The sequence below is a fragment of the Myotis davidii genome, unplaced genomic scaffold, assembly GCF_000327345.1.
Source record: "Myotis davidii unplaced genomic scaffold, ASM32734v1 scaffold816, whole genome shotgun sequence".
Lineage (NCBI taxonomy): Eukaryota > Metazoa > Chordata > Mammalia > Chiroptera > Vespertilionidae > Myotis > Myotis davidii.
The window spans coordinates 441,216-455,558 of record NW_006287546.1 but is presented as its reverse complement, the minus strand read 5'-3'; the positions used below and the strand labels follow the sequence as shown (position 1 = coordinate 455,558).

Here is a 14,343-nt window from a genome sequence, read left to right as displayed (position 1 = left end):
GGCATGAATTTTGTGCCTCTAGTGCTGCTATAAAAAAGGAAGAACTTTTACCGTTTGCAATAGCATGGATGGACCTGTAGAGCATTATGCTAAGTGAAATAAGCCAATTGGAGAAAGATAAATATAACATAATCTCGCTCAAATGTGGGATATGATGATCAACATAAACGAATGAACAATAATAGATCCAGAGACAAGGTAGCATTGAACAGACTGTCCAACCTCAGAGAGAAGAGGGGCGGGGGGAGGAGAAAGGCGGGTGGTTAGAGATCAATCAAAGGATTTGTATGCATGCATATTAGCATAACCAATTGACACAGACACTGTGGTGGTGGGGCTTGCCCTCTGGGGTGGGAGTGGTGGCGGTGGTGGGGTCAACTGGGGGAAAAATGAGACATGTAATACTTTAAACAATAAAAACATTTTTTAAAAAGTATGTTTATAGTAGTGAGTACACAAAACAAGTTTATTCTTGTATTATTACTGTATTATTTTTACATGACCTATAAACCTATTTTTTCCCCACCCACTACTTACTGATAAGTAGCGATATATCTTATAGTGACTCCTTCTCCAATCCATTTGTATTGCTTTTTCTACTTAAGCAGATTTTAAGGTCTTTTTACTGAAAAAGCAGAATTAAGTCTTCCCCTTCCATTCTGGCTTTCAAAAAAACCAGGACAGTGATATTAACTAAGAATTCATTTTACTGTGCTCACTAAGTTGCTTAAGGTATTTCCAGCATTGGCTCTTATATGGGGGCACAGTATCTTTTTTAAAAAACCATGCTTCAAAACAAGGGGAACCTTTTCTGTGCCAAGGGCTATTTGGATATCTATTAACATCATTTGGGGGCCATGCAAAATTATCAACTTAAAAACTAGCCTGCTATATTTGGCCAAACATTTAATTAACTTAACCCTTAATGCCTTGGCAAGGCCAGACGAAATGATTTTGCAGGCCTTATATGGCCTGTGGGCTGGATGTTCCCCACCCCTGCTTTAGTATCAACTACCCCCAAGGTTCTAACTTTTTTATATTCTTATCAACCATGGATACATTTTCTATGGTTCTCTTTCACTTCCACCTTCAATGAGATCCACTGTTAATTACTAATACCATCCCAGATCTTTTTCAGTGCCCTTATAAACAGTCACAGAATTTGTTTTTTCTAAACCACTTAACTAGATCTTGCAACTTGCTTTCCCCCCTCCAGGCAGCAGTATGACTTAGCTGCAAATGTCTTCCTATGGCTGTATGATTTTCAACACATTTCTAAATAGACAAAACTTTTTTAGACATCTAGAACCAAGAGTCTCTTTTGAGCCATGTCTTCATTCTGGGTACTAAATAGCACTAATCCCTCATCCATCCTAAAGTAAAATCCCTTCTATCTCCGACTTATACTTTTACTTGGAAGTAGAATCACCCATATGCCACGTTCATGATGAAAATGCTTTTTTCCCCTATACAGAAATGTCTGATTATCCTTTGGTTTTTGGAATATTTATGTCCATAGACTTTTAATTCTAGCATTCTTTTTCATCAATTTTTTTTCTATTTTTAAAAAATTACTTCATCCTCGCCAGACAGCTCAGTTGGCTAGAATGTTGTCCCGATACGTAAAGGTTGGGGGTTTGATCCCCGGTCAGGACACATACAAGAATCAACCAATGAATGCATAAATAAGTGGAAAAAAATTACCTCAATATCCTTATGTTGGCTTCTTTAAAATTTAAAAATTGCTTTATATCACCTTTTCTATCTCTGTATCATGTTATAATTAATTGATTCTCCATACTTGTTAGATTATAAACTTGGAATAGGAAAAATAATTTACTAATCTGGTACACTTATCATATATACACACACATATATATATATATATACATACATACATATATATATTCCATCTATTCTGTCTAGCAATCGGTAACAAGGCAACTAATGCAAAGTGAAATGTTGCTTATTAGGTGGTTTAAATACTTTTAAGACTGTTTTCATTATTTCAGGCACAGAAGTGTGAATGAGGGTAAAATAAAAAATAAAAAAATTGGGAATGAAGGTAGTACAATTTTCTCCAGGAAACCGGTTTTAAACAACTGCAAATTTCAGAATTTTCTTCAGATTAATTAGAATATCTAAATCAGGGGTGGGCAAACTTTTTGACTCGAGGGCCACAGTGGGTTCTTAAACTGGACCAGAGGGCTGGAACAAAAGCATGGATGGAGTGTTTGTGTGAACTAATATAAATTCAAAGTAAACATCATTACATAAAAGGGGACAGTCTTTGTTGTTTTTTTTTAGTTTTATTCATTTCAAATGGATCGGGCCGTAGTTTGCCCATGGCTGATCTAGATGGTCCCCTAATATATTACTGTGGAACACAATAGCTACATTCTAGTCAACTATTCCACTCTTGCCTCAAATACCTTAAAATGACCCTGAGAACAGCAGGGGGCCAGTTGGGGGGGGCGAGCAGGCCAGTGTGGAGGGAAGGTGGGAGCAAGCAGGCGGGGCAGTTGGGGGGGAGCACACTGACATGGGGGCATTTGGGGCCAAGCAGGCCAGCAGCAGGGGGCAGTTAGGAGTGAGCAGGCCGGCAGGCAGAGTAGTTAGGGGCAATTAGGCAGGCGGGTGAGTGGTTAGGAGCCAGCAGTCCCAGATTGTGAGAGGGATATCCGACTGCCAGTTTAGGCCTGATCCCTGTAAACTGCAGTAGGACATCTTTTGAGGGGTCCCAGATTGGAGAGGGTACAGGCTGGGCTGAGGGACACCACCCCATGAATTTCGTGCACCAGGACACTAGTAATAATCATAAAGCACAAAATTATTCAACAAATTCAGAAAAAACAAAAAAATATTATTCATGTATGCTTTATACATACCAGTTTGGCTTGTGCTTCGGCAATTTTTCGGTTATTCTCTTCCAATATTCGCTCTAGCTCCTCACGTTTTGCACGTTCTTCCTCCTAAAGGGGAGGACATGTTAAGATGTTAGAAAAATAAAATGTTTAATTTTATTGATAAATATTTACTAATCTTCCTCTGAACTTTTTTGATCTGATTTACAGGGTAGCTTTATATAAAGCTACCTTCTGTCTGACAAATGATAAACTGTGCAGCCACTAAAATTTGTTTCTAACCCTAAATTTCAATCATCCCTCCCAGTCCAAACAGCAACAGACTAAACCCTCCCTAATTGATAGTTTCCTGGCAATTATTACTAGTACTTTAATATCACACAAATCAACAAGGACAACTAACAAAACTGGAATAGTATTTACCAAATTAAAAAAAAATAATATAAAATATAAATAAAGTGAATATTTGTCTCACCAATTATGTATACCTACGTATTCTTTACCTATACTCCTTTAATCAGCATTAAAAGTTGAATATTTACTGTCTTGTCCAGTGTCCTGCAGAGTGTGCTCCTCGGCTGCCATACACGCCAGCTTCCTCTTTAAAATGATTTGTACTGTTAGCTTGGCAATACCTGCATCAGCAGCTCAACCATTTATAAACAACATACAAGGAAGGCTGAGCTGAGGAATGCAGATGTTTATGGTAAGAAGGAACAAAAAATGTAATTCATCATTCCTAAGGCAAACAATTAATAAGAAAAATACATTTACTGTTAGTGAAAAATACAAATGGTAATCCATACTTCATGGAACTAAGGGCTTCTTCCATGGGGAAAATGGACTTAACATTCAGATGTTGACAATTTCTAAAGGCAGCTTATCTTGTCATCTACAGTCTGAACTGAAATTCAGGAATCCATGGGGTGCATAGTCAGGAAATAAAATTCTGTAGTTTATTTTTTCTTGGAAAATTTAATGAGATTTTTATAATGCAAACTATATGAAGATTGCTCGATGGTTTGGGCAGTGTTAAGATCACAGCAGACATATTCAAATGATTTTAATATTTGGAAAGACTGGCAGAGGGTTGTGTCCGTGTTAAAAAAAAATATTGTTAATATGAAACAAAAAGCACATGAAGAGAAAAAAATCTTCCTATGATTAATAACTCGCTACAACACAGCACCATTACTCCAAAAATATCTTCATAATTAAAAGCCCTGATACAAAAATTTCATACTTTCAACTGCATCAAGTCTGTGATATCCACCAAATACAGACATGTATATATGTAGTTAAAGACAGCACAAGGGAAAATACATTTGAAAAGCTAAGCTTACTCAAAACAGAGATTAATGTCAATTTGTCCACAATAATGCCAGGACTAAAAATGACAATGAGGCATATATTTTGAGTCAAATATTTAAATTCAAGAAAATATAACTATAGGATTTCCAGTGGCACACACCAATTGAAGTCATATTCACTATGGAAACTATGTTGAGGGACACTCAGTGCTGTAAAATAATTTGCTTTGAGTGTGTTTCAGAGACTTTCAACAAGTTTTAGGATCCTGGAGTAATCAGTGCAAATAAGCCATAAAGCTTCAGTAGCAAATTACTGTCTCACAGAAAGACATTTTCAACTTCTGCTCCAGCTGCTGATAAAACAAATCATGTGTTTAGCTTGACTCCAGACAAGGACAACCTGTTCCTTCATAACTCTCTAGAGAAAAAAAGGAGTTGTTAGTAGATACTAAAAAGTGGATGAATAATATGGACATTTTTCCTAAAAAGATTCTTTGAAACACATTAGGAAAATGGAGGGCCTTATGATCAAAACACTAGAATTAGTCCATGGTGTTGAGGCAGAATTTGGGGCAGGAGATGAGGGATAAAAGAAGAGAAAAAAGAGCAAGAAAACCTATTTATCAAAAGCAGGTGCTCTCGTCACTCAATGTTAGGCCCTGCTCTTTTTAATCTGACTGAAGGCAAAAAGCCTCTCACAGTCTAGGTAATAAGAACGATAAACAGAAAAGAATACATAACCACAGGTGGATTTTTAACCTTGTCCCTTTAAAACTCCCTGTGTCCCCCCACCCTCCCAAAAAAGAATGTAAGTCCTGCAGCCATGGCAAAAGTTTCAAACACTTCTCAAATATGTAAGCCAGTTCCATTAAATCAAAAAGTTTCCTTGAATATGTTTTATGAAAATAACTTTTAAATATCAGTCAGCACTTCTGAATAGCTAAAAAATTAACTTTCGCAGCAATGTTAAGTTTAGATGAGAAAGGAATTAGTCTGTATTCCATCTCTTTCTGAACTGAGCAGGAGGCACACCCAAAACTGAAAGTTTTGCCATGGACTGTCTCTACTTTCCAAACGACCGAGCGTTACCTCTCTGGCTTTTTGTGCTGCAAGCTCAGCTTGTCTCTGTCGCTCGAGTTCTTCGAGCAACTGCTTTTCCATGATGCGCTTGGCTTCCTCCACCCTTCGGAGAACTTCTCGCTCAATTTCATCCTTCCTTTTCTCCAATTCTTCCTCTACCCTTTTTGCTACCAATTCTTCCACTCTTCGTGCTGTTTCTTCCTCGATGAGTTTTTCTTCTATTTCCTGCTGCCGGCTAGCAAACAAAATGGAAAAAATGACTTAGATAATATAAGAAATAAACCTAAAATTTAAAACTAGTTATAAATCTGTAAAACATTGAGCCTGATTACAGGTTTCTATGATTTTACAATTCATTTTCATGCAACATTCAAGGATATAATAGAAACCATGATGTTAAGTGATACAGAAATTCAAATAAACATAAAAGCATGGTTTTTTCCATCACTTTCTGAAATTAAAAAAGCAGTACAGTACATACAAAAGCTTAATTCACCAGTTTTTATTTAGAACTGTAGAGCAAATGTGAAACAGGAAATCCACTTTTGTTATCAACTTTACAATGAAAAGACAAACTGTAAATCCTAGTATATGGACTTGCTCATTTGCCAATCCACCCAGTCTAAGGGTTGAGCCTCAAAGAAGTCAGGAACAATCATTATGTAGCAATTACTAGTAATTCAGACCGGCAAAATTCATTCCCCTCTTCTACCCTCCAGGCAAAGTCAGAAGACAGACTCAAAGAGTTTCAGAGTGCCAAGGCAATAGTTGTATAACTTTTAGTGAAAATATACCTTATTTAGATTCTGAACTTTATTATATCTTTTCTTTATTTAATTGGTTTTCAATTAAAAGTTCTTCTAGAGATGGAAAGTGGATAAAAAATATATCATCAGTTCTATTAAAAAGCCCAATGAACCAAATACTGTTTTAATTTAACTCCATTTAGATATTATGAATCAACTTACTTAAAATAAAATTCTGCATTGAAAGTACTGCCGTTTATCAAATCAGTATAGTGTAAACCTTGTTTTATACCACTGGTGTCCAATGACTGCCTCACACATATCTAGGTTGAATTGAAAACCAAAACATAAAAAAAGACCTCATATCTTGATTTGATTACACCAAATGACAATATTTTGAGAGACTGGAAATATATTAAAATTAATTTCAAAGGTTTCTTTAATAAAGTGAGCATTAAACACCCAAATCCACTTCAACTATATTTTGGGGGGTGATTCAATTTCCACTCTAGCACTTCCATTCTCAATTCCTGTTACTACAGTGATACCATCTTAATACTGACTTACCTTTCACATTCTGATTCATGTGAAAGATATCTTTGCATTTAAAATCTCTACATTTTTTTTCTGTCAAGATAACAGCTCCTTGAGAAAGCATAACTTCTTCCAAATTTCTACGTATTTCAAATATCTATTTTGAAGATTTTTAATTCCCTTTTTACCTTTATTTTTATTACTGACACTATTACAGATGCCTCCATTTCCCCCCACTTTGCCCACCTCTACCCAGCTCCCACCCTTCCTTCCCTCTGGACATCCCCACACTGTTGTGTTGCTTTTTTTTTTATTTTATTTTATTTTATTGATTTTTTACAGAGAGGAAGGGAGAGAGATAGTCAGAAACATCGATGAGAGAGAAACATCGATCAGCTGCCTCCTGCACATCTCCTACTGGGGATGTGCCCGCAACCCAGGTACATGCCCTTGACCGGAATCGAACCTGGGACCCTTCAGTCCGCAGGCCGACGCTCTATCCACTGAGCCAAACCGGTTTCGGCATGTTGTGTTGCTTTTTTAAAAAATAACTACTCCCCACCACATTAGTGATTTTATTTTAAAAAGGCACAAAAGCCTAACATGCTCTAATTGGAGTTTTCTTTTACTCCTTTATAATATCCAATAAAAATACAGCATTAGGGTATAAACCTTATAGCAGCTCAATAAGAGAACAGATACCTACCCCAACATTAAAAATAGCTAGGAATGTCTAAAGGAAATCAGGCAGCAATTTCAATGGAAATTAAACTATATTTCAAATCGAAAATTTGTTTATCTACTTCATCCAGAAAAAAATAATAAAAGATAAAACAAGGAAGACTGACAGCTGCTAAATCTAGATGATGGATTTATTAAGCTTATAATATTCTCTCTACTTTTGCACTAAGTTGGAAAGTTTTCATAACACAAAGTTTAAAAGTATACACACCCATATATACATATTTTGTTAGTTGGTCCTTATGCAGTTAATAAATTAGAAAAGCCTAAGAAGAAACTTTATAATGGTACAATTCAACTCTTAAAGGAAGGACAATGTAAAAAGTTCCAATTAAAATTTTCCATGTAAAGTAAAAAAGAAGGAAAAGAACAGGATAAAGCTTTGGTTAGCTTATCAATAGAAAAGTTGCCAAATTAACTTAGAAATTTGGTAAAGGTAAAAAGACCTGATACAGATTCAGGGTTTTTGTCAACCAGTCCTTAAGTAATAGCAATAGCACAAGGGCTAATAGGGCCTCATTTCCAAAGATATGTATGTTAGCAAGCAAGTAAGGAGAAAAAGAGCCTAAATAAATTCAATTTATCACTTACAACAAAAGCCAGATTAGCATGGTGTTAGCTCCCCCAGGTCTCTGCTCCTGCTGATGGATGCCAAACCACAGGGGCTGGGTGACAGGTACAAGCACAGGTGGTGGGCTGCTCTGCTGCTAAGAATTAAATTCTAACTACAGCTCAGCAGTTTTATAGCCTGAAGGGGAGGGCAAGTGGAAAGTCCCAAGCTCAACTAAAACAGGGAGGATGAGAAATGGCCTTACAGAATTTCTCACAAGGCTGCGTATCTCCCATTGTTCCTGGAGGAGCCACAGAGCAGCCCACCATGACTATAATTAAGCCTTGCTGCTGTGTCCAACCGGGAGACAGGGTAGGAAGGTTACACCCCTACAACAGAATATTATCAAGAACATAATCTTTGTTGTTGCTGTTATTCTTGGTAAGGTTAAAATTGCTACTCTAGTAAATCAGAAAAAAAAATTTAATCAATTTTTAGATCTAGTGCTGAAAAGCTAAAATGTAATATTGCTTTAATTCTCCTCCCCATAACACTGAATTCAGAAAACCAAAGGGCACTTGTACAACTGAATTAAGCATGAGTTAATCTTTATTGATGACAAATTTACCATAATCAATGATAAAGTAGCTATTACACCAACTCATGAGGCAATGCAACTTTCGTAAAACAATCACTTTTGTTACCTTATAAAAGATGTATCATCTAATATCATTGTCTATCTACTCCCTCCCACTTTTGCCATAGGAATTGTCAGTCTCTTGATGTCCTTTTATCTAATCTTTTCCTCTGGCTCTTCTGCAGAGTCCATTTTCTTGCCTAGATTTTGGGGCACTGATGAAAGAGATATCAAAATCTTCAAGTTTTTCAATGGAAGTGGGGTAACATTAGGTCTCCTTGATCTCAGGTGTTTTAAAAACACTAGTCACAATTGGTTTTAAAATAGCAACTATTAAAATATCAAGAGCCCAGAAAAACAACAGTTAAAGGAGATCATGAATTTGTACATAGCAGTTTAAAACATTATTTTAAAATGTCTTTAAAATGTATGAACTCAACCCTAGGAGCTTACTTCTCAGAACTACTTTCATAATATTACCAAACAACATTTACTAAGTATTGACTAGGTACCAAATACTCTGCCAACAGCTTTATATACCATGTCATCTACATACATCTTTAATGGTTCCTGAGGCTAAGCAGGTTACTAACTTGGCTATACCTCATTGAAAGAGCTAAAAGGTGATTCTCAATCTGGGTAGACTCCAAAGCTAATGATCTTAAGCACTATACTACCCGTCATTGTTTCTCCAGGACAAAAGTGAGAGACAAAGGCATACACAACAATCTAAATACCAAAATAATTATTTTAAAAATTCATAAAAAGTCATAAAAATCTTACCAGCTAGACTGTATGTCCTGATGCCCTCACCTCCCCAAAATACATAGTTCCATCTACTAAATTTGCTTACAAATGCTGCTTTCACAACAAGTTCAAGTAGCCTTCCAAATAGTCACTCATATAGATCCCATGTTCAGTTTAGATATTCTAACTTAGCAGGCTCCCGACTGGTCATGCAGTTAAACACTAAGCCTACTGGAATCTAGATATAGCCAATTACCATTTTCCTGATTTGCTGCAAGTCATTTTCAGCTGCCCACTTTTCATCAGTTAATATAACATGCATACAGCATCTCAAAAGATAACCATAGGAAAACACACTAAAGGTGCAGGGAAGGGCAGAGAGGGATTCACACTAAATGACCCGGACTCGGGGAGGAGAGGCAGAGCTTTTGAACCAGGTGAATTAGCTATGGCATAGTATGCTATGCAAAAACAAGGGGGAAAAATCTTTTTAAATTTTAAAGGTCTGCCTTTTATTGCATTAAGATTGTAACTTGTAAGATCACTTCTTAAATTCACCAGGCTCAATATGGCTGCATTTACATAAATTATATTAAACAACATTAGTTATTGAGGCCCATTATATGCCATTGTTTTGATAATTTAAAATGCACAATTTCTAATCTTCACAATAAGCAAGACAAGTATCTTCGTTTCAGATAAGAAATCAAACTTACAGGTAGGTGATTTATTCAAGGCCTCAGAATTGTTAAAATGGCAAGGCAATCTGGTTTCCATCCTTACCACAAACTTTCTAATTATTTAAGCCCAACAGAAGATTCTAATTTTGCTGTCTCTCTCCATTGCACACTGGACCTCTTGAAGGTACACTTGACACTAGGCATTCTTCTGGTACCTTTTCTCAGCTTCCACCCAACCCAATTGAAAATACAAACATTCCCTTAGGTTCTTTCAATCCCTGGAACTCTTTTCCACTCTCTCCAGGGGTCATTCCACTCTTAAGGTTCCCCCAGGTTTGTCCCTATATCAACGTTGTGTAAACTGACTATATCCAAAAATTAGTGTCCACAGTGAAAGTGTGAAATAGAAACTCCCTTTGAGGGAAACTCCCTTTCCCTCATCCCTCTCCACTGGGTTTCTGACATTTTAACCAGTGTCTGAGACACAGTAGTTAAACATTCGGTGGCTGAGATGTAATAGCCACAATATAAACATGAACCAACATTATTACTGCTTTCTCTCCCTATGTTTCATCCAATTTTGTTTGTTCTAAATGTTTAAATATCTCTCTTTGGCAATCCCACAACTGCTCCCCTACTACTCCTGTGTGGACTTACTATAACTAGTTTCTACCCTATACAGCAATCAGGGATTTTTTTTTTATTTTTTATAAAAGGCCTTATGTCATTTATCTGCTTCAAACCTTTCCTGTTTCTAGGGTGAAATTCAAGCTCCTTAATATGGCATACAAGACCCTTCCCATGATCCCCAGCTTCGACTTGACCTTTCCAGTTACTCCATGACTTTAGTATTTATAGAACTTCATGTTACAATTAACATCCACCTTTTTACTCTTCAAGTATCCTTGTAGGCCTACTCTGACAATCTCTATTTTTATCCACCACTCATTCCGTAGAACTGAAGTGTTGACCCATCCAAGATACTTCTTCCTTTCTACAGTCACATCACTATCACTGAATCTGTACCTATGTCTTCCAGTTACATCAAGATCTTGGAGAGGAGTCAATCCTTTTTTTAAAAAATATGTTTTATTGATTTTTTACAGAGAGGAAGGGAGAAGGATAGAGAGTTAGAAACATCAATGAGAGAGAAACATCAATCAGCTGCCTCCTGCACACCCCCTACTGGGGATGTGCCCACAACCAAGGTACACTCCCTTGACCGGAATCGAACCTGGGACCCTTTAGATCACAGGCCGATGCTCTATCCACTGAGCCAAACCGGTTACGGCAAGGGGGGGAGGGTCAATCTTTATATTAACAGCACCTAGCACACTACCAGGCACATAAATGAACTAACCAATAGGGATTTGCAAACAGAAGAGTTCTGCCCATTCTTGTGGCTTCAAAACCTGGGTCTTTCCCTTATTTCCTTTGCATTATTTCAAAGGCACTACACTAAACCATATTAAGTAGCGCCCACAGTATGACACACAAATTCAGTGTACAGGTGGATGCTAGCTCTGCCCATTCCTTTCTTTATAAATGCTAAAGGTAGTTTGCTTTTCCTATCAACTTGGAATTACAGAGCTGCTCTATTTTCTGAGTTTCATCCTTGGACTTCTCTGCTATTTATGTGTTGCTCACTGCTAAATGAGTCTAACTATTCTTAGCATACCACATTTCCTTTCACTTTTCCTACAAGGCTTAGCTTTCTAGTGAATGTAAAGTATTTAGTGAATTGAAGGTCTCCTTTGCTTTCACATGAAAAACGTATGCAATATCTTAGGTACTTTTAAAAAATATTCATCTGTTGATAGTTATTTGAGAGATACATCTTTACAGTTAATCTTGTTCCAGACCAAAAAAACTGGATTCTATATAATCAAGGTTTGTTGAGAAACAATTACTTGTACTTGGTTTTCATATATATCGCTGACAGTTCTGAAAAATAAAGGAAAGATGAAAGCATTGCTTACATTTTAAAATGAATGCAGCAAAACACCTCTCCAGGTACTGTATACTCTGTAAGATTAGTGTCCCAGGCCCCTACCTCTCAATAACTTTGCTCTTAGAAACAGGTTCTGCTGAAAAATCTACATAATACAAACCTAAATGCAGAAAAATTAAAACCCCCCCAGACAATTTGGTATCCACAAACTAGAGGAAAACTGTCTCAGGAAAATTTTAAATTCCCTGCCGCATGAGCATTTTCTAAACATGCGCTGAAGAACGGAGGAAGCCAGCCAGTTCAATAGCGGAAGTGAACCTATCTAACTCTACCTTTCAACCAAACGGTGGGAAAGGAATACCCAGAGCTGAGCACCGAAACTAAACGCTACGTTTTAAACGCAAAAGTCCCTCCGTTTGGGATTACTGACACCTATTCTTGAGTCAAAAGATACTTGAGGCATACATCCCACCCAAACAAGACTTCCTGCACGCGATCAAAGTCTCAACATCAAGTACACTACAAGGGGAAACGAATGTCAGAGCTGGGCCGAAGTTTGCCACAGAAGCCTGTAATTCGCAGCTCATCCAAAGCAGCTCGCAGAAACAGTAGTAGACTGACTGGGATGGTGTTACCCAGGGGCATGCCGGCGTCAAAACTGACTGTACTGCATGCACACCTAAGATGTGTACAATCTGTCTTCACACCTCACATCACAAAACCAAATACGGAACAGCAGCCGCGACATTTAAACTACTAGGAATACATTAAAATAGAATGTATTGGAGGCTGAGGGGGTACTGTTGGATCTATAGACCTAAAAAGTGTCTTATTGCGGGGAAGCCCAGTCCCACGGGTAAGCGGCAATGCAACAGTGCTGTGGGCAGCGGCGATCGGCATCCCACGGGTGGGCTCCGTCCTGCTCTCGTCCTGCGGGTCTGCAACAGCCCTGCACACGCGTCTCCGGGCTGGCTCACCGCAGCCACGCAGCTCCCCGGCCCCACGCGGAACTCCACCCCCTGCTTCCTGCGCTCTCCACCCTCTCTCGCGCCAAAATCGCGTGCTCCCCTCTACGCCTATCCGGCTCAAGTCCCGCTATTTTCCTCCCCAGCCCAGTCCCGGGTATGTCCTGCCCCAGGCTCCCCGGAGGGTCCCCGCGTTCCCCCGCCGCGGCCTTCATCCCGACCCCCCACCCCCCTCGCCCCTCCCCCGCGGGCGCTCACATTTTTCGCTGCCGCTCGAACTCGGCTTTCTTCTCCTCCTCCTCTCGCTTCTGCTTCTCGTCCAGGCTGCTGCGCTTGCTCACCGTGCGCCCGAAGATGTCGATGCGGTCGGGCGGGGACGAGGCGCGCTCCCGGTCCCGCTCGCGCCGGGGCCCGGCCGTGTTGGTGGGGGGAGAGCGGGACCGCGACTCCCGCCGCCGGTTCCGTTTACTCTCCCGGGACTTGGAGCGCTTCCGCACGCGCTCCTTGTCTCGGGACCGCGACCGGGACCGGCTCCGCTTCTTGTTGTGTTTGCTGCTCTTGGTGTGTTTGGAGCGGGACGAGCTGCGGCTCCGAGACCGGCCCATCCTTCCGGGCGGCGCTGTGCCTAACTAACCGCTGGCCTCAGCCCCGCACGCGCCTGGACGCTCTTGCCTGGGCCTCCGGACGCCGGCTGGCGACTCGCTGAAGCCGGGGGAAGGAAGACTGTCCGCCAGCTGACTTTCCGTCACTCCCTCAGGTGCACGGCCGCCACGAAGGCCACCTCCAAAGACAAGGCCGCAACACCCGGAGTTACTAAGATGGCAGCCGATGCTGCACCGGCCGCCCTTCCCACAATGCCCCGCGCGGAACGCGCTGTCGCGCCAGCCCCGCCCCCGGACGATTGTTGCCGAAGGCGAAGCGAGCATTTCCGAGTGCGCTCGGCTCCTTCCGCCAGCCCCCGCGCCCCTCCCAACGCGCAGGAGCCCGAAGTCCCTGGCTTCAGAATAGTACACTTTTGCTTTCTGGTAAGATGCCAACGCCTTAAGAATGAACCTAATACGCTGTGGTGCGAACGAAATCGTGTCTTGGCAGGAACTGACTGCTTTATTTTTCTAGACTCTGGTTTTGTCAGGCAGCCCTAAGTTACATCAGAGTGACCCTTCGCAGATGACTTGCCTCGCTGAGCTAACTTCCTCATTGGTACAGTGGAGATAACCACACGCTATGAGGTGGTTGTGAGGCTTACAGGAGATAAAACAGGCTTTGATAAGCGGGAGCCTATGCTTTATATAGGCCTCCATGTGCCATTGTTTAAAATGCTTTGAATTTATTAACAGGTGTTTAATTCCCATTTTAGGGATTGGGTACACTGACGTCCAGAGGGTAAAGTTGCCCAGGTCACACAGCTAGCAGGTGGCAGAGCAGGAGTGTGCAAAATCCTTGCACATAACCGGTAACCCCACCAAGCCCTACCCAGGTGAGCTGTAATCCTATATAGTACAACAAACTGCTACTGTCCTTTTAAACAAGCAATAACC

The 14,343-nt window shown here is 40.0% G+C and overlaps 1 protein-coding gene across 2 annotated transcripts in view; it reads right to left on the bottom strand.

The window, feature by feature from the left end:
* The window catches only part of ARGLU1 (arginine and glutamate rich 1), a 20,722-nt gene extending 7,049 nt beyond the window's left edge, over positions 1-13,673 (bottom strand). Inside the window, exons 1-3 of one of the 2 annotated variants that reach the window (XM_006759362.2) lie at positions 13,064-13,673; positions 5,264-5,489; positions 2,889-2,972 (exon numbers count right to left, since the gene is read on the bottom strand). In XM_006759362.2, the coding sequence (XP_006759425.1) occupies positions 2,889-2,972; positions 5,264-5,489; positions 13,064-13,410 (657 nt within the window). In that variant the 5' untranslated portion in view covers positions 13,411-13,673. Of the gene's footprint in view, positions 1-2,888; positions 3,465-5,263; positions 5,490-13,063 lie in introns of those variants that run through there. The other variant, XM_015561075.1, reaches the window with a different exon arrangement.
* Between the last annotated feature and the right edge of the window lie 670 nt (positions 13,674-14,343).